Source organism: Leptosomus discolor, chromosome 4 (assembly GCF_034619465.1).
Source record: "Leptosomus discolor isolate bLepDis1 chromosome 4, bLepDis1.hap2, whole genome shotgun sequence".
Lineage (NCBI taxonomy): Eukaryota > Metazoa > Chordata > Aves > Leptosomiformes > Leptosomidae > Leptosomus > Leptosomus discolor.
This window is the reverse complement of record NC_141394.1, coordinates 81,635,483-81,653,640: the sequence shown is the minus strand read 5'-3', so window position 1 is coordinate 81,653,640 and position 18,158 is coordinate 81,635,483. Positions and strand designations below refer to the sequence as shown.

Below are 18,158 nucleotides of genomic sequence, written 5' to 3'. Positions count from 1 at the left end.
GTGATGCTCTGTTTCACTTGTATCGGTCGATCTTCTCCCATCTCAAATGTGATATTTGGCATTGGAAAAGTAAGCGTTGAAACCTTTGAAAAGATGCCTTCTCGCTAAGGAATCCTGGCTACGTGGCAGGCTCTAGCCAGTGCCGTGGCATTTTATCTTTTGTTTGTTTGTTTTCCTTTATTTCCCTTTTTACAAGAGTTCTTAAAAAGGAAAGGTTTTGTATCTGAAGATTAAAGAAATGTGACCGGACTTTTTCTTCCTGTGAGAGAAACAAGTCTCGGTTTCTCTTTCTGAGACTTCTTGGTGTGTTTGGTGTGACAAAAAGCCATTCACATTTTATAACCGACCAGATCAGTTCATAAATCCATCCATCTCAACGTAAAGAAAAAATAAATCGATAAAAAGACCTTAACAAGCGTTGAGTCATTGCTATATGAAGAACAGAGTGTGCTCAGTTAGGGTTACGGTGTTCTTCAGTGGCATGCCCATGTAGTAGGTCATTCAAATGTGAAAATGTGCATTGCAGCTACTCCAAATGTGTCTTTTCCTTAGCTAATCTTTAGTTTTGGCATTTGCATCTTGTACCCAGTGGGGAAGAGGAGATCTGAAGGCTCTGCACCACAAGCATCTGCCTCACCCTTTCAATGTCTGTGACTTCAAGAATCCTTCACTGACCTGTTTTTCTGACCAGAAGTGATTAAAAGCATCTCTTCTTATGCCTGTTGGGCTCACTTATTTTCTTTAGTTATTTTTTCCTTCTTGAAGTATTGTGGGAGACTTGGCAACTGAAACAACTTGGCAATCGGTGCAGGGGTAGGGTTGTCCTCAACAGAGATGATATTCAACTGGTCTGGGGACTACTTAATGCACTTGAAAATATCAAGGTTGGGCCACAAAACCAAATTGCCTTTGAAACAACTGAAATAGCTGTTGGCAGCGTACCTGGGAGCTGGCTCTTCACTGGTGTGGGTACCTGCCAGCATGGATTTAAGAACAGCATTTGCACTGAAGTTTGGTGCTTTTTTTAATTCTGTTTTTTTGAAAATAAAATTAAAAATTAGGTGTGTTATATCCAAATGCTAAAAGTGCATCTTGTCTACTTCTGGACCTTTCTAACCAGTAGTGGGAAACAAGCTCATTCATAGTGTGTCCTCTGCCTTTTTATGAAATGGTATATTGGAAATACTGCTCTCCTCTTTCTTTTATAATCCAAGTGTTCATTTGGACATTCAAGCAACACTGTGTCATATATCTAAGAACATTTATTTAAAATCTAGTCTAAGCATTTATTGAAAAGCAAGTTATTTGGGTGAAGTTCTGTAGTTTCTTTGATATTTATCCAAAATGGTCTGAGAGATTTCTTTCAGTAGCCGATTCTCATGGAAGTCTTAGTTCAAGCCTCATTCTAAAACAGTTTCCTAAATGTTTTCAAATATTTGAATTCCTCTAGTACACGAAGTAGTGTTTACTGATGCAGCTGTTTTCTGGAGCCCCAAACTTAATGAATCTTCTGTTTCTTTGTAGGTAACTTGCTGTCAGCAGCTGAAATTATGCAAACAAGTTTTAACTTGGGCGCTTCCACTCACAGTATGTCTATACCAATGAATTCAGAAGGTGGCTCAGATACTCTGTCACCCCGTGAACTCTCTCCCCGCTTCTCAAGATCTTTCGGAGACAAACCAGTGAGCCCGTGCAGTATGTCATGCCGTGAACTGGAGACGACCGCTCCGCTTTCCACGCGACAGGAGGCCGAGTGTTCTGCTGTCTCCAAACTAGCTGAACCAAACCAGCAGCTGCAGTCTGTTTCACCTGACTGCCATTCTGACGGAGAGGGTCCCATGCTTCTTGCAGAACGTGCTCAGGATCTGCTGGCTAAAAATGAGCCAAAAGATGGGAATAGCAGCCTGCAGAGATGGACTGCCAGTAGTTTGGCTGGAGTTAAAAGTGAAATGGAAGTTGCCAGAGGATCAAGAACTGCCAGTGTGGGTTGTAACAGAAATAAGGGTCAAGAAAGTGACTCTTTAGTTGGATCCAGTGCATTGCAAGAAATACGTAAGCTTTTGGCAGCGGTACAGGATATAGCCGGCAGGGGGGGTGATCCTGTCTTTTCCAGCACCTCTTCTAGAGACACTGGTGAGTCTTCCCCAGCGCTGATTAGAAAGGAGGATGGCCCTGAAGGTTCCAGGTTAGTGAAAGACAGCGTCCCTCGGTTTCAGAAGATACTGTCCCGGGATGAGACTACGGCCCAAAGCAGTCTGCAAGAAGAGGGGTCGGTAATAAAGCCTCTGAATTACAACGCGTGCGGTTTAAGATGGGAAAATTCCTTTGATGTCAGTTTGCGCCGTAGCGAAGAGATGATGAAGGAAATAACCAGAGAGTTTAGGCCAGGAAAATCTGTAGGAAGGTCTGAGCCAGAAGGCTGTAGCAGTGTAACTACAGACCGAAATCAGCCTGGGTTTGTGGGTCTTGCACAAAGCAAGGCAAGTAGTGAAGCCAGCACTGGAAGAACGTCAGAGTTGGGGAATCCTTCTTCCTCGGAGCCTCTAGGCAGCATCCCCGGTGTCACGGGAGGCTTCCAGAGCGTGTTGTCTAAAGCTAGTGTAGGGGGAAGGAAGGCAGGAGGCATGCGAGAGAGCGAGGACAGTAGCAGTGGGGATTCACTAGCTGCCCGTGTCAAAAACCTTCTGGGGAATCCTTCTTCCTCAGAGCTAGGCAGTGTCCCCGGTGTCACGGGAGGCTTCCAGAGCGTGTTGTCTAAAGCTAGTGTAGGGGGAAGGAAGGCAGGAGACACACGAGAGAGCGAGGACAGTAGCAGTGGAGATTCACTAGCTGCCCGTGTCAAAAACCTCCTGAGAAGCGGATCGCCTGTGATACACACAACACAAATTCTGAAGAGTGCAGATGAAGAGGAGAGGAGATCACGAGGTAATAATATGTCTCACTTGTGTTTTATCAAGTCTTTACTTAAGTCTATGTTTAAGGGGTTGCTTTGAAATGAAGGGGCATGGATGTAAGGGGACATCTGAGGTCATCTGAGTCTGTTCCCCTGATTTTAAAGGAGTTTAGGTGATACTGTATTATTAATATAAGCTTTAATGGGACAGGGCTTAAATGTTCAATGGTTTTTACTCATCTTACGTAGTAGGATAGAATGGGACAGAATTGGACTTTTCCAGTTTGAATACTTTTTGTCTAACATTGACCTGAGAAAGCGTTGTGTCCACATAGCTGTTGGGCGTGTGCTAGGTTAAGAATTTGGGAAGGGATTGCTTGAAAGAGTGTCGAGTCGGAGACTGTAAAGATGACAGAATCAGGCAATGGGTCTTGGATCCATCTTTCCAAAGAAACCTTCAAAAGGCCCGTTTTGAATTGTATTCCTGGTCAGTCCAGGAGCTCTGGTTTTTGTTGGTGGTCTTTGTTCCCTCAGTCACGGTAGGTAGAAATGCATAGCAAAGTTTTGATTTTAAGTTACAAAACTGTTTCCATACATGATGTAAGCAAATGAAAAGGAACTGCTTTCTGGTTTATGTTCTTTGCGTAGCATGGGTGAAGCTAAAACTGGCCAGCCAGTCTGAGGAATCTGTGTCAGACTTGAATGAAGAGGACCAACACAGAATAGAGGAAATAAAGGCAGAGCTGCTTCTGCGTGCCAAGAAATCTGCGCCATCCAAGGTACAAAATACAGAAACCAGCTGCTCTGGAGAAAAGTTTTGAAGTGGGAGATAACTGCTACTGTCTTGCCTGGCATCTTAAAATGATGAATAATATTCCTGCAGTATTTTTGAAGATTGGTGCTGCAAACGAATGAGAGCTCTGTGTAGTGGAGACGCTTGTTTTGGCTTAGTCGGTTCCTACGTGTGTTTTAGGACCAGCCGTGGCACGTGCGGTTGCAGGTTTTTTTGGTTTTTTCCCCAGAGAGTAGTTAGATATCTTGGGCAAGGGTTTGGGGTGTAGGGAGGTGGCACACAGCTGATGATGTTCTGAAGGAAGGGATGAAGGACAGAGATGAGGTCAGTGATGCTGTGATGGAAGAACTGGTGTTTTTGTGGTGAGAAAGCGCACACAGCTCACGGTTCTTGATGGGTTTCCCGAGTTGTGCTTTTCACAAAACATTTATGCATGGGCTGATGGTGCCGTGTAAACTCCTCCTCCTGTGGAAGAAGTTTCTGTACAATGCGATATCGTCTGGGTAATAGCAGTGTTTGTTGTGTTACTTCCCCTGTGTTCTGAAAGGCTTGCAAAGGAGTTGTAGATTTATTTTTGAAAGGGTGCTTCAGGGAGGAAGGGAGTAAATTGTTCCTCTCTCATGTTGACTGTTGTGGTGGGTTGACCCTGGCTGGATGCTGGGTACCCACCAAAGCTGCTCTCTCACTCCCCCTCCTCAGCTGGACAGGGGAGAGAAAACTATAACAACAGGCTCGTGGGTCAAGATAAGGACAGGGAGATTTAAGAGTAGTTGGTGTTTGTGTTTGTAGTTTCTTGGGCATGAACAGTGTTGGTAATGTAGACATCAGGTTCATAAAAACAACAGATGAAACTTTTTGGTTATTCGTGTATAGATGTGATCTTTGACTGGAGAGCCTGGGGGGAAAAAAAAGTATTTAAACAATTTGATTTATGCTTAGAAGTTCAGACCATTCTTAAAAAAGAAAAACAAAACAAATACATTTTTGCTTCAATCTACTCAACAGAAACTAGAGGCCCTGAAGCCTTTTTTCCCCCCAACTTTTAGATTTTGTTAGAGCACAGCTTTGTCCCTAACGTGTTACTTTTACCTTTATGTGGTTCAGTGTCAGCCATGAATTATCCCAGTTTAGAGTAACAAAAAATTAATCATAGTTTTGCAAGCCAAGATTGTAAGGAATTGCTTTAGGTCAACGACAACACTTTCTGCTTTGATCTTGAAAATGTTTTTGCTCTACAATGGCTTTAATTTGAGATTACAAAATGGTTTTGAATTTGCAGAATGAAGGTGGCTTTTGTTATACTTATGACAAATGTATTTTTACCTCCAAGCAAAACAGTATGTCACTGAAAAATACAGATCGTTGAAAACTATTTAACTGAAAAACAAAATGCGGCCAGTTTTGTTGCTGACAAAATGATTTACTATAAATTTAATGGAAACTGGCCTGTAAAATACCTGTTGAATTTATAGAGCAAAGCTGGCCACACGCTGGCTTAAAAAGAACAGAACAAAGATGATGAGAAGATATTTTCCTTCTACTAAACTTTAAAGACTGAGAGAGACAAACTGTTCTAGCATTCAAGTCAAAAATTCCTTCGTCAGACCGTCAGCTTTATTTAGTGCTTCTGGTGCAGCTTCTGATGAGTGCTCTTTTTGGAGAGTTTAGACTCTGCCTCTCGTTTCTGTAGGTGACAACTCGAGAAATATACCGTACCACTGTGATATTTTATTGTTCCCTGCAGGAAGGAGCAGGACAGCTTGGGAGAGTTTTTCTCAGTGATCTTTTTATTCTAAAGATTGTTCCATCTTTTGAGCTAGTCGAGTATCTGTTTGATGGCGGTTTGTCACTGGTGATGTGCTAACAGACGCTCTAAAAAAGCAGCATCATAATGAATTCTCAAGTTGCAGCTGAGCAGAGTGTTTGAGGAGGTGATTGGGACAGATGCACATAAATGGGCTCCAAACACGTGCTCGAGTGCTCAGCTGAATAGTGGCCCCAAAAAGGGAACGTTCAATATGAAAGTTTAATTTTGAAGACGCATCTCTAATAGCAAGTAATGCTGGTGAGTGTAACTCGGAATTGTGTTTTCTTTGCTTTCTCTGCTGTAAAACTGACAGACCTTGCGTAGTGAATCTGTTTTCTGTACGCTTCGTTTGTGGAGCCTTCCTGTCGGTTTTATAGCTCTTTGGTTACACAAGGAGAGAAATACTCTGCTCACGCTGTCATGCTTTTCTAATAAACACTAAAGCTTGGCAGAAATGCTTAGGAATAGATGGCAAACATGGAACTCTTGACATAAAGGTTGTGTTTTTTTCCCTAAATTCCATACTGACTCTTCCTAAAGGTTTTAATTGGCCATTCCTGGAAAGAGAAGGTGCATTTGGCTCCTTCAGGAGGGAAAGGAGACAAAGGCTGCGGATTTATTAACTGCAAATGCTTTGTGAAGGGGCCCAAGAAAGGTGACATTTCAGATTGTCCAGAGATGGGTGTTGTGAAACACAAGATAAACTGATGGCCCTCTTCTATCCACTTGTTTGTTATGAAGGGAGGCAGAGAGTTGCCAAGACCTTCCTATAGATAGGTCACTGTTTGATGAATGATTCCTACATGTGTCGATGCTGGTGTGGCTCTAGAGGTCTGGTTTTCGACTTAGCAGGTTAGCTGGCAGTAGAGTCTTTCCTCTTTTGAGGCTTGAGGAGTTTAACCCTCGGATGGGTGTTGCTCTTCAGTCACAGAGAGCCATGAACCACATGATGTTTGCTGGGATTTTTAGGAAAAACATCTGAAAAGTCAATCCTAGGCTCCAGAAATCAGCCCTGTTACTGTTCTTCCACTCAAATCATTAGAGTGTTTCTAGATAGGAAGAATTTAAAGAATAATGGGGAAAAGGCAAAGACTTGTATGTGGTCTGCTGTTCCAGGAGCATTGTTTTCAAACTGAGCCACCTTCGTGTGCCATTTGGACACGTACATCTGTTTTGGTCCCCCAGTTGAGATTGAGGGGTTTGACTTGCCGTTAGATGTTCAGTACAGTTTGAGCATATTAAACCTAAGCATTTTCCTTCTAAATCGAGGACCTTATTACCCCACTTGTATTTTTGTGGGTGCCATAGGAGCGTTCCCCCTTTGTATACTGTGTTCTTCCACTGTGTGCTGTATTTTTCCACTCCTTGTACTTTCTCACTTTTTCAGGAAGTTCACAGAGTTGTAGCTATAAATTTGCACTGCAATCTCTTGTGGATCATATGCCATACAGATCTTTTTTGGAAAGATGACACATAACAAGCACAATAAAACATGTGAAAGGCTTGGGAAGATGAGTTTATAGCAACTTCTGTGCTTGCTTTCAGTAGTAGGAGTTGCTGTGTATTCCTTCAAGCCGTTGAACTGGTACGCGGTTTAGGGAAGAGATTGTGTCCGGAGCACCCCTACCCTGGCACAGGGCTGCTCTGTGTCCTTGCGTTCTTCTACAATCCCTTGTTGTCCCTCTTGGCTACAGGAAATACGGGAAGCCAAATGAACTAGTTTACTTGCTTAGAATAGGTAAGGCCACAGAAAAGTGCTGCTTTGGAATACTAATCCAGACCTTGCCGAAGTAGTTTAGTGCTGGTGACATCTGGGATGTAGAAAGGATGGAGAATCTGCTCTGTATTTCTTGTTTATACTTTGTGACTTACACCAGAAGTGTCTTTGATTTTTATTTCCAAATTCCAACTGGCTGCTGAGGATGTAATCATCCAGGGACCTGTGTTGCACTTCATTAGTGAAATACACTCTGCTGTTTCCACAGTTGTTCCAGTCAGTAGGAAAAAATAAATATAGCCTAGATTTTTTTTTCAATTTTTTTTTTTTTTTTTAAAAAAAATAACCTTTTCTGGCCCCTCTCCATGGCAGTGTGTTTCTCTCCGATTTGCTCTCTGCACCTCAATGGAAGTATTGTAATTTTAAATACCATTGAAATTAAGGAAGTGCAGATGCTGATGGATTAATAAAATGATGTCCACACTTAAGTTCTCTCTAAAGAAGACTGGTGGGCTATAGTTTCACAGACACTTACATGATCTCTGATGATTTGGATGTAAGGTTTGGATGCTGATGAAATTACTTGTCTCTTGTCTTGTCCCTTTCCAGTGCTCACTAACCATGACACTGCCCGTGACACTAAACTGGCCCGTCAAAAAGAATCGGGGTGAAATAATGTAAGAGGGAGCTGCTCTCCAGCATGGTGTGTGAAGTGTGGTGTGGTGTCTTCTGTCAGGAACGGCACTCACTGCGTGATAACCTGGTTTGGTTAGTGCGTGTCTAAGTGAGGGGAATCTCGGTGTGTAGATAAATGTTCATGTCTCTAGAATCGATACAGCTGCTTCCAAAGGTTGGTGCCCCATTGTTCTGTTGGAGGTGCAGTGTTAACAGATCAGGTGAGTGGTTGCCTTAATTTGCTTCAGGGCACAATCTGTTGCAGTTGTTTCATCGATGCTGACAGTAATAAATTACTGCGGGGTCACTTTTCCCAGTTGAACTTGCAAGGCTTTCTCTGCGCTCTTGGAGTAACAGGTTTTCTGCATGCATCTGGGAGTGTGATGTCTTCTTCACTCGTTTGTAGTGTGATCTTTACTCTAGAGGTGTTTGCATTTCTTTTCTTCCAAACTACCTTCTCCTTAGGCCAGTCAGGTAAGTTGCTGCAGAGATCGACTGTCAGCATTGAGGAGTTTCTGCTGCGATGAGAAAAGTCTTGGAAGCAAAGGTCCTGTCCATCCCTCCCTCCTGATCCCTCCACATGCACGGGGAGTTGCAGAAAGTGGGGAGGTGAGGGTGGTGAGCCAGTCGGAGAGGGAGGATCACGCTTTGCTTGTCTGTCTTGATCTCAGTAAACCTCTGCAGACAGTGACTGTGCCTCGTTAGTATCTGCTGCTTGTACTGAGTGGAAAGAAGAGTTTGGAATATCCAAACTTCATTGAGTATTTAGACACGTTAATTTCTGCTTTGCTTGGCAAGCACCGAGAGTCATTTGCTGACCCTTCATACCTTTATCTCTCTATGGTGTATTTAGTGCTTTGTCTGCAAATGGTGTGTCGAGAAATCGGGTTGCACTTTGAGAGGCCAGCGGAAGGTGTAGGTTCCTTAGGGAGCAGGTGCTGTAGCCCTGGGAATTTTCCAGTGAACTGCAGTGTCAGTAATCTGCCTCATTAAGGGGCAGCTGAAAGGCAACACCAGCTGATGAGTGTGCTCAGAGTCGGGCGTGGAGTTTTCCTTTTTTCTCTGATTCTGCTGAGGGGCTCTAGCATACGTTGCTTTAATTTTATTTACCTGCTGTGATAAATTGCTGTTGATTGTTGCTGCTGGGATTTTTTTTTTTTTTGATGGTGGAATGGGGCTTGAGATACAGGAGAAGATGAAGCAACGAGGACTGGAGAGCATGCTGAAAATGGGAAGGGGTAGTGAAATCAGGCAGAGAAACCAGGACAGAAGTTAGTACTTAAGTGAAGTATTAGTTTCCGTTTCCTAAATGAGGTAAGGTAACTTAAGCCACAGCATTTTATACTGGTGTGTAAAGTACATGCCAGAGATGCCTGAATACCTGCAGTCAAATAGCAGAGTCGTGGCCCTGATACTGGAGGGGGGGCGATACAGATGTGGGACAATTTGCATGGTCAGACAAGGGTGTAAATGCAACTTGTCTTTGCTCATAAAATCTTTTTAAAAATAACTGGCAGTGAACTTCCTCGGTTTTGGTGGGACCAGTGTCTTATCTGTTGCTAGGAATACCTTCTCCTTCTTCTTGCAGCACTGTCCCGGCTTTGCAAACAAAAAAATAGTATTTGTGGCAAACGTGCCTGTTTTGATGGGAGAATGAAAATGATCTGCACCTGAGAATTGGGAAGTTTGTACAAGTTATCCTTTACCTTAAAGACCAAATCAAAGCTCTGATTGTTTTCAGTCATTTTTTAATTACTGTCAGCAGTGGGTGGTGACCATAAAAATCAAAAGATTTATTACAGCTCTTGTCTGAGAGAGAAATTGGCATCCTTGTTTTAGGGGAAAAGAGAAAAGTCAATTATGGAAAATTAAAGCTTTTCTAATAAAATATTTTCTCACGCTTTGTGAAGAACAGCTTTCTTTTCTTCCCACTTGTTCCCAGGTAACTGAGTTCCTTTCATTTTAGTTCTGCTTCACAAGCGCTAGAATGAAACAACTCAAGTGCAAGGGAAAAACTTTTACATCAAGTTCTCTTTCATAGAGTGATAGTTATGGCACAGCAAAACATCAGGTGCAGAGGTATCCCTGTAACCCTAAAATGTCACGTACTGTAGTGCTTTGATAACGTGGAGCGTGTTTGGATTCTGGTCCAAACCAGAAGAGTTTTAGTGTGTGTCTGTTACCTGATTGCTCGGAGGTCACCAGAACTGAACATCACATACTTGGTTACGGTTTGAGTACTTCCAGCTGGGAGTAAACGTGAGTTTCGGCGTTGTTTTGTTCTTCCAAGGAGCTATGAAGGGACGCCCTTCGTCAGCAATTTACAGATCACGAGTGGTTAAATTGGACACAAGATCTCCATCCTTGGAGATTTTTGAAACTTGATGGGCCCAGGCCCTGAGCAACCTGTTCCAATGGTGGAGTTAGCCCTTCTGTGAGCGAGAGGTCAGGCTAGAGACTTCCAGAGGTCTCTTCCAACCAAAGTGTTTCTGTGATTTCGTATGGCTAATTGGCTGTCTTCTTAATTAATAAAATTATCACTGAAATCGCAAAGATTTAGCCAGATGTGTGTGTCGCTCTAAATCCCTTTGAACTTAGTGAATTTAGATTGTGAATATTCATTCAAAAGATAGTTATTCCTAGCATGTGATGAACTGGGTTTAACAAATGTCCAGCTGTGTCTGAAGCAAACTGATAAAAAGGGAGACAGCTTTGTTCTTCTTTTCCAGTGAGTGGGGTGACGTGGAGGAGGTATTTACGACTTAGCCTGTTTAACAGAGTTACAACTTTGTAGTTCACAAAACTAAAGGGTTCTATATGGATGTCACTGCTGCTGTTTGTTACAGCATCAAATCCAGGTTAGCTAATTTGCTGGCACTTAAGATATTTTTTTAGTTAGTTCCATTAGCAGATGAGTTCCAGAGAAAGCGTGATGACAGACTCTTGATTATTGACAGCACTGGTCTGTCTTTGAATGCTGCAATCCAGATTTTGGCGAGGGCAGGAGGTTGTCCCCATAACCTATGTGAATTCTTCTGTATTTTTCAGGATCCATGCGTGTGTCTTTCGGAAGCTGCTTCTGAATATAGCTGTAACCAGGAGCAGGACATCGAGCATTACAAAGCTCCAAGTGACAAAAGATTTCAATCTGACAGGCAGACACCAGCCATCAGGACTAAGGACCTTTTGGAGTCAAGCTTACGACAAGCCGTGCCGTTACACAGAGCTGATCCCTCTGACTGCATCCCCTTCAGCAGGCAAGAGTTTAAAACTTCGAGTGCCGTTCAAACGCCTGTCTGCAACCAACATCCAACAGTTGCGACTCGTCATTCTGATGCTGTCGTTGAACTTCATCCCCCACTGCAGAAGGAGTGGGACACATATGCAGTGAGGTCTGCAGCTGCTTCTGATGTACAAAGAGAAGCCCATCTGCCAGCTCAGAAGCGGCTGCCTATGGAAAAGTGTTGTGAGGATATGGCCAAGCAAATTACTTCTATCACCTTTTCATCCCGAAAACGTTTGCAGTCCCCTTTGACTTCCATGGCACTCAGCAGCAGTCTCACTAGAGATGGCCTTGATGGGGTAATGCCTTTGGAGGTTGACTCTGCTAGCAGTGAGGAACAGAGCCATGGCAGCCAACCTTGGGAAAGATCTAAGACCTGTCCTTCTTCAAGTCCAAAGCTTGCTGGCTCAGTGTCTAATGAGATTGCTTTTCCTGCTGGGAAAGACAGGTTTCATCCTGTCTCTGCTGACAGTAACAGAGTTGGAGCTGATCAAGAAACAGACTGTTTGTCAGATCAGGATTCCGTAAGCATCCCTGCTGATAAAAGACAGACCCTTAGTGGAAAAGATTCTGATGTTCTGCCTCAAGATGTGACTGAACTGGGCAGGCATAGTGCCAGACTTGTGGGGCTTGACTGCGATACAAGATTCAGTCGAGATACGAATAGCTTTAATGAGCCTCGTTCTATAAGCTCTTACCAGCAGGAGAAGAGCAGCCCGCCTGGACACATCCAGTTGTACGAGAGCTTAGAAGGCTCAGGTCCAGCCGTAGAGGCTGATTTGCTGAAGAGCCGTGTTAAGTTGCTGGAAGAGGAGAAGAAAAGTCCTTCTGATGAAGTACCTCTCGTTCAGAACGAGGTTGTGAGAGAGCAAATCGGTACATCTCGCCGCTCATCTGTGGATGAGAATTTATCCACTGTGTCTGTATCTCCTTCATCACCAACTAAGAAAGTTGTGTCTTGTGTCCACATAACTCTTTCCTCAAAGTGTAATCACTCGGAGCCGCATACCAACGTGAATACTGAAAGTGAGATGAGATCCTGGGATAAACCTGAAGTTAATACTCAACCAGTGTCTTTAAAAACTCCAGGAACTTTAGTAGAACGTGTTTCTAAATTATCAACGGCTGACCTTATTCCAGAAGATCCAAGATCTTCATCTTTCCCAGTGCCAGTGTCTTCAGCAAGTCCCTGCCTAGCGCTGTCCTCTGTTCCAAGCACCGCAGGGCAAGAGCTGCTTCTGCAAAGCAGTGAGAGGCCACGAGTCGCTGTTCTGGGTTCAGGGGGATGTAGTCTGAAAAATACCTTCAACTCTGTAGTTCCTGCAAAAATGGGGAAAAGCACTTCTGATGCTACCACCCAGATAACCACAGAAAGTCCTGAAAAAACCACCTTTTCAGCAGAAATTTATGTTGATCCACAAGACAGTGAAAATGCTGTCCGCCGATTGTCTCTCCAGAAAGGACAGGAACTTCCCAGCAGCACAACTTCATCTCTTAACAAGATTCCCTCTTTCCCAAGGCAGGGTGGTGAGCAAATTATGTCTTATATGTATATGTAGACTTTCATCTATTTAATTTTGAAACGTTTATAGGTATTAAAACCCAAACCCAGCTTTTTTTGTGGAAATAACGTTCTTGAGATAATTTTTATATTTCAATTGCTGATATGGGAAAAAAACGAACCCTTAAACTTGGGCTCTACAGTCTTGTGGGTAGCGAGTTGGTATTGATACGGTTGTGATTCTGTTCAGGTTTATCTGGAACTGAATTTGTTGTGTACAAATCTGGTTCCAGAACATGTTCTGACATTTGTTTCTAGATAATTTGATTTGATTCCCTGCTTAGAGTTTATGCGGAGCTTTACCCGATTGCTCATTTGCTCTCTAGTACAAGGTAGTACAAAAACTAGGAGGAAAATACGCACATTGCTCTTTTCAATAGAATAAAATAGAAAAACGTGCAGGGCTTTTAAAATCTGTTGACAGAGGAATGTGGATGTTGCCCCGTGGTTTCCCACAGTGGTGTTTGATACTACTGATGTGTGTAGACTTGTGTAGTTGTCATGATTTTTCCTGGGCTCCAGGCTTTGTATCTCTCTTCTCCAGCTGTTTAAATTAGTACGGGCTGAGAGAACAGATTCTTTCATTATATCAGAGCACAAAAAAATGTTTCAGCTGTCTGATCACCTCTTCTCTTTGCTGTTAGAAGTCAGCTAGTGTTCTGGTCCAAACGGTTGCTGGAATTCTGTTATGTCAGCACACGGTTTTACTGACTTGAGGGACAGATACCCTCCTATCCATGCTCATTTAAAGTTATTTCATTACATATGGGTCAACTGGGAGCTATGTGGGTATGTGAGTTGGTGTTTGGGGTTTTTTTGAGTCAGTGTTCATCACCCTGGTCACAAATTGACTATGGAATAGGTAGGTAAGCTATTTTTTCTAGCTAAGCAAGAGTCAACGTTCTAACCGTTGGGTGGGTATTAAATAATTACATTTAACTAATGAAATAATTTAAATTGCAATTTATTTTCCTAAAGAACGGGATATTTCTGCAGATTTACCCCAGTGAACGACTTCAGCAGTCTCCTTGGGTAGTGATCTGTTGCTTTTATCTTCAGTTACATTAAAGGACTAAAGCCTGACTTCAGTTAATTGCTCTGCCTGCCATCCCCACAGATCAGCCCTTACTGCTGCCGTATAAACCTTCTGGAAGTACTGGGATGTATTATGTTCCTTATCCAAAGGCAGGATCCAAACTTTCTCCAGTTGGGTCAGAAACCGGTGTTGAGAGCTGTCACTCGGGTAGGTATTTATCTTAGATCTTCCAAATGCAAAATGATGGTTGTAGGTCATGGATCAAAAAATATCTTTTTCATATGTAGAAATGTCTCAGCTGAGCTCAGAACTCTTCTGTCCTACCAGTTTAGAGTAAATGTGTTGATCTTAATAGAAAAATGTCTTTGTTCATGTTCACACCACTTTATAACACAGAGATGTACGGAGTCCTGACTGAAGGCTATGGTTTCAATTTCTATGATGAAAGGGATGTCGGTACTCCATTCTGTCAGTGAAAAGGAACAAGGCTCAATGGTTTACAGCTTGGTAATTCTTTACTTTCCTCTGGGAATGACTATTCAGTTTGGACTCTTTCATATCTCTGCCAGTTTTTCTTTTTAGTTTCCTTTTTTATGTACATTCTCCCCTTTTTTATTGATTTGGTATGTGTGTGTTCTGAAATATCTGCGTAATACAACACACATTTCGGAGAACAGCTTTTCAGTACTGAATTTCTTTCCTCTGTGTTAGGGGATTCCAGTGTGGAAAGCCTTTCTACAAACAATGTTATTCATAACAGTGGTTTAAAATATATATCCACCTCTTCCCCACATCCTCCCACCTCCCAGTAAAAAACACTTCTCATTTACTGGAGCAAAGTGTTTACTGTGATTCATCAGCTTCATTTGCTTTCCCTGCTGTTACTTTTCAGTTGTCTCCTATATATAAAGAATGCATCAGTTAAGCATTATAGGCCTTATTTGCAGGTTGTTTTCAGTCAGACCTTTGTGACACCCAGAGCTATTTTGTAGACAAAACTAATATTACAGAGATGTCCGGTGCCTGACAGATGTGCCCCAGGGGAGTAGGTTGATACAACAGTGACAGTGAATCCACGGGTTAGTCATTACAGCCGCAAATTGTGCTCCTAATTGCTGCTCGTTACTTTTTTTCCAGTCTGTCTGTTGTAATGTGGTCAGAAGGAGAGAAACAAATGTGATGCGAGTCTGTTGTTTTGCAGAAAGAAGACAGAAAAATTCAATATGCATGTGAGGCAGCGCAAGGTCCTAGAAAATGTACAGCAGAATTAAAAAACAAATTGTGTTTTTCAGACTCCCTGCTGCAGCTGGGGTTCTTAGCCGTGAGTGGTAGCTGAAGGAAATTGAGTAAGTCCCCTGACTGTAACCAGGTGGTGTTGACAAAGATGATAAATCAGTTAGGGGCCGTTTTTGGTTTCTCATGTTCGGAGATGGCTGTATGACAGTAAGAGAGCTCTGCCGCTGTTGCCTTGAATTCCTGTTTAGAGGTTATGCAGACCTACTCTCGTCTTCCAGTTTTTCTCCTTTGTTATTCTGAGCTCGGAAAAACAGATATTTACATCAGTCAGTGAAAATGTCTGGAATTTTAATGTGAGCAGGAGGGAGCCTGGACATTCCAAGTAGTGTCTGGCTTCCTAGCAGACTTCTCTAATGCTCGCTTTCTTGTAGTCTTCTCAGCTCGTTAGTAGAATAGCTAAAATTTATCTGCCTCTTGGGGAACAACTTTGTCACCAAAGATTATGGAAAACAATGTGGTGCAATACCTACTGCTGCTGGGTTACTCACTAGAACTGCTCACTAGGGATCCTGATTGTTAGTTGGTGAATGTACTGGTACTAATAGTTGGATAATAACTTCCTTTCAGATCTTTGCTGTGAAAATTCAGTATCTGTTTGTCCTGCTTCCTCTTTTTTTCTCATAGTTATTGCTTTCTTTCTCTGCAGGGCCAAGTGATGCCCTTCCTCCAAGGTTTCCAGCAAACATGTTTGATTTAAGGGATGATAATCCTCCAGACACTACAGCTATCAGGCAGAAAGAAGGAATTCACAGCAAGAGGGCCAAGCCCAAGCTAGCCTGGGCTGAGGAGCAAATGATACCACGGGAAGCTTCCCCAGGTAATTAGAGCATGTGTTTAATTTCACTTGTGTTTTCATCCACATGAAAGAAAGTAGAGCAAAAGAATTATGTTTCAGGATCTGTGATTTCTGGTCTCATGGCATTGCTGATAGTCCACCTGAAGAAGCTGATTTGACGCAATTTTCACTTCCCGTCTTTCTGCTTCTCCCTGAATGCCCAGATACTTGGATGTTAGTATTTGCTAGCGTTCCGGTGGCCCCAGAGCTTTTGTAAGATTTTTGGCCGTTTGGGGTTTGTTTTGGGTTTTGCATTGTTTTTTTTTTAAGGCACTCCTAAGTTTGTGAAGAGCAAAGTCTTCTTGAAGGGTAAAGAGGGTGCCTGTGTAGAAAACGACAGGTATTCCCTGGTAAATAAAAGCAAGTGGGATAGCTCTGGATATTTGGTTGCGGTTGCTGCCCACAAATACACTGATGTCTTCTGATGTCATGTAAGATCCCTCTGTAATGTTGGTATTTAATTGAATTTTAATTTGGTTTAACTGATGTCTCTCTCTCTTCCTCCCCTCCGTTAACCTAGTTGGATGGTACTTCTGAGGCGTGAAGGTCAGAGTTTACTACTATAGTAGCCTACTTAAAGGCTTTATTTGTTGAGAATGCTGACAAAATGAAATTACACTGAGCTAACTGATGGTTTTGACACTCCATCTCCTGACAGTAGCTAAAATTAGTCCTGATGGACACTCCTTTTGTACAAAACCTCAATCTGTGATTTTGGATGGCTGATAAACTTCCTGGAATCTGAGTGAGGATGAGGATTTTTGTTGTGTTTCAGAATTGCATCTTGTTCCTGGACAGAAGTGACTGTAAACAGAGAATTGCTGCATGGTTGCCATCTCTCCTAAATGCAGCTGTTCGTTCCTCAGGGAAGGTGTTTATTGCACAGTACAGTGTTTTGCAACGTATGCTACATTAAACAAAGAGTGAGCAAATTGCAAGGAGGTAATATAATTGTGTCTCTTAATGAGGGATGGGACCTGAAACATATGAACAGTGTAATGGATTCTGAATGAGAGAGTTCCTGCTCTCTTCTAGGCAGTCACATATATAGGGGCTTTGAGAGCCCATTTATTTTTCTTAGTATGATGTAAACTTGTTCTATGAAGGCATTTAATGAAACAGATGTTTATGGAGTCCCTCGGTGTGATGATTGTTGTCCTTTTTAAGCGGGCAGCTCAATGTGCCTGGGGTGAGGTCACCCCCTGGAGCAGTGCTGGGGTATTGATAGGGATTCCTTCTGAGGATTTTAATCCTTCTCTTTAGAAGGGGTTGTTTTTGAAGGTTTTCTCTTCAGAATGGAGAGATTTTGGTATTTCCAGAAGATAGTTTTTATTTCCAGAAGATAATTTAAAATGATTGCGTAAGACACACTGAACTCCATTATTTTATGTTCGTTTTACTTTTTTTGGTAAGTGTACATAGGACTGATAGTTGAATTAGTGCAGCAATAAAGATAATGTCATTTTAACCCAGTTTTTCTAGTGGAGGAAATAATTCTCTTGTGAGCATTTATAAAATGCAAGGATAGGGAAACAAGTGGAGTAAGATAGGAAAATGGTTTTCCTCATTCACTGCGGGTAACTCAGAAGAAGAATGCTGGGTCATGGCGGTAGAGCTGAAGAAAGAGCGTGTATAGAAGTGAGCTCTCTGAACAAGAATCTGCAGTAACAAACAAAATATTATACTAGAGCGGAGATCAAGGGATATCTGTCTCTCTGAATAGCCTGGATAAAAATGAAAGAGGAACACAAGTGTTAATATTTAAAAAGAAAAATAAGTTACTAATAATAGTATTTTTCTATAGCCGTGATGGTCTAAAGACACAGGCAAAAAAAGAACTGTAAGTAGAAATGATCTTTTCTTAAACCAGCCAGTACAGTTGGAAATTTAAGCAAGCTTTCTGAAGTGACTTGCATATCTAAAATCTTCTCTGACTTCTTCAGCTATATTTTTAGATGGTCTAATAAAAGATTACCTCTACCCACAGAGCTTGGCTAGAGCTTAAAATTATGCCAGCTATGTATTTTTTTTTTAAAAAAGTTTCTCTATATAAACTTATTTTTATTTTTTGCCTGTTTGCATTCCTTCCATTTTGTTGGTAACTTTTTAAAAACACAGAAATAGCAAAAATTCTGTGTGGTATTCCCAAGCCTGATCTCATTTTTCAGGAGGATGCAGAGGAATCCTCTTACATGAGTGTATAAACATTGACCTTCTACGGAAAGACAAATTCCTCCAGTTTCAGAGTTAGTGAGACTGGGT

The 18,158-nt window shown here is 42.2% G+C and overlaps 1 protein-coding gene across 1 annotated transcript in view; it reads left to right on the top strand.

The window, feature by feature from the left end:
* LOC104342142 (centrosome-associated protein ALMS1) overlaps positions 1–18,158 on the top strand; it is a 69,296-nt gene that overhangs the window by 30,429 nt on the left and 20,709 nt on the right. Inside the window, exons 8-11 of the mRNA XM_086464143.1 lie at positions 1,525–2,925; positions 3,542–3,672; positions 10,934–12,695; positions 13,847–13,972. Coding sequence (XP_086320269.1) covers positions 1,525–2,925; positions 3,542–3,672; positions 10,934–12,695; positions 13,847–13,972 — 3,420 coding nt within the window. The remainder of the gene's footprint in view (positions 1–1,524; positions 2,926–3,541; positions 3,673–10,933; positions 12,696–13,846; positions 13,973–18,158) is intronic.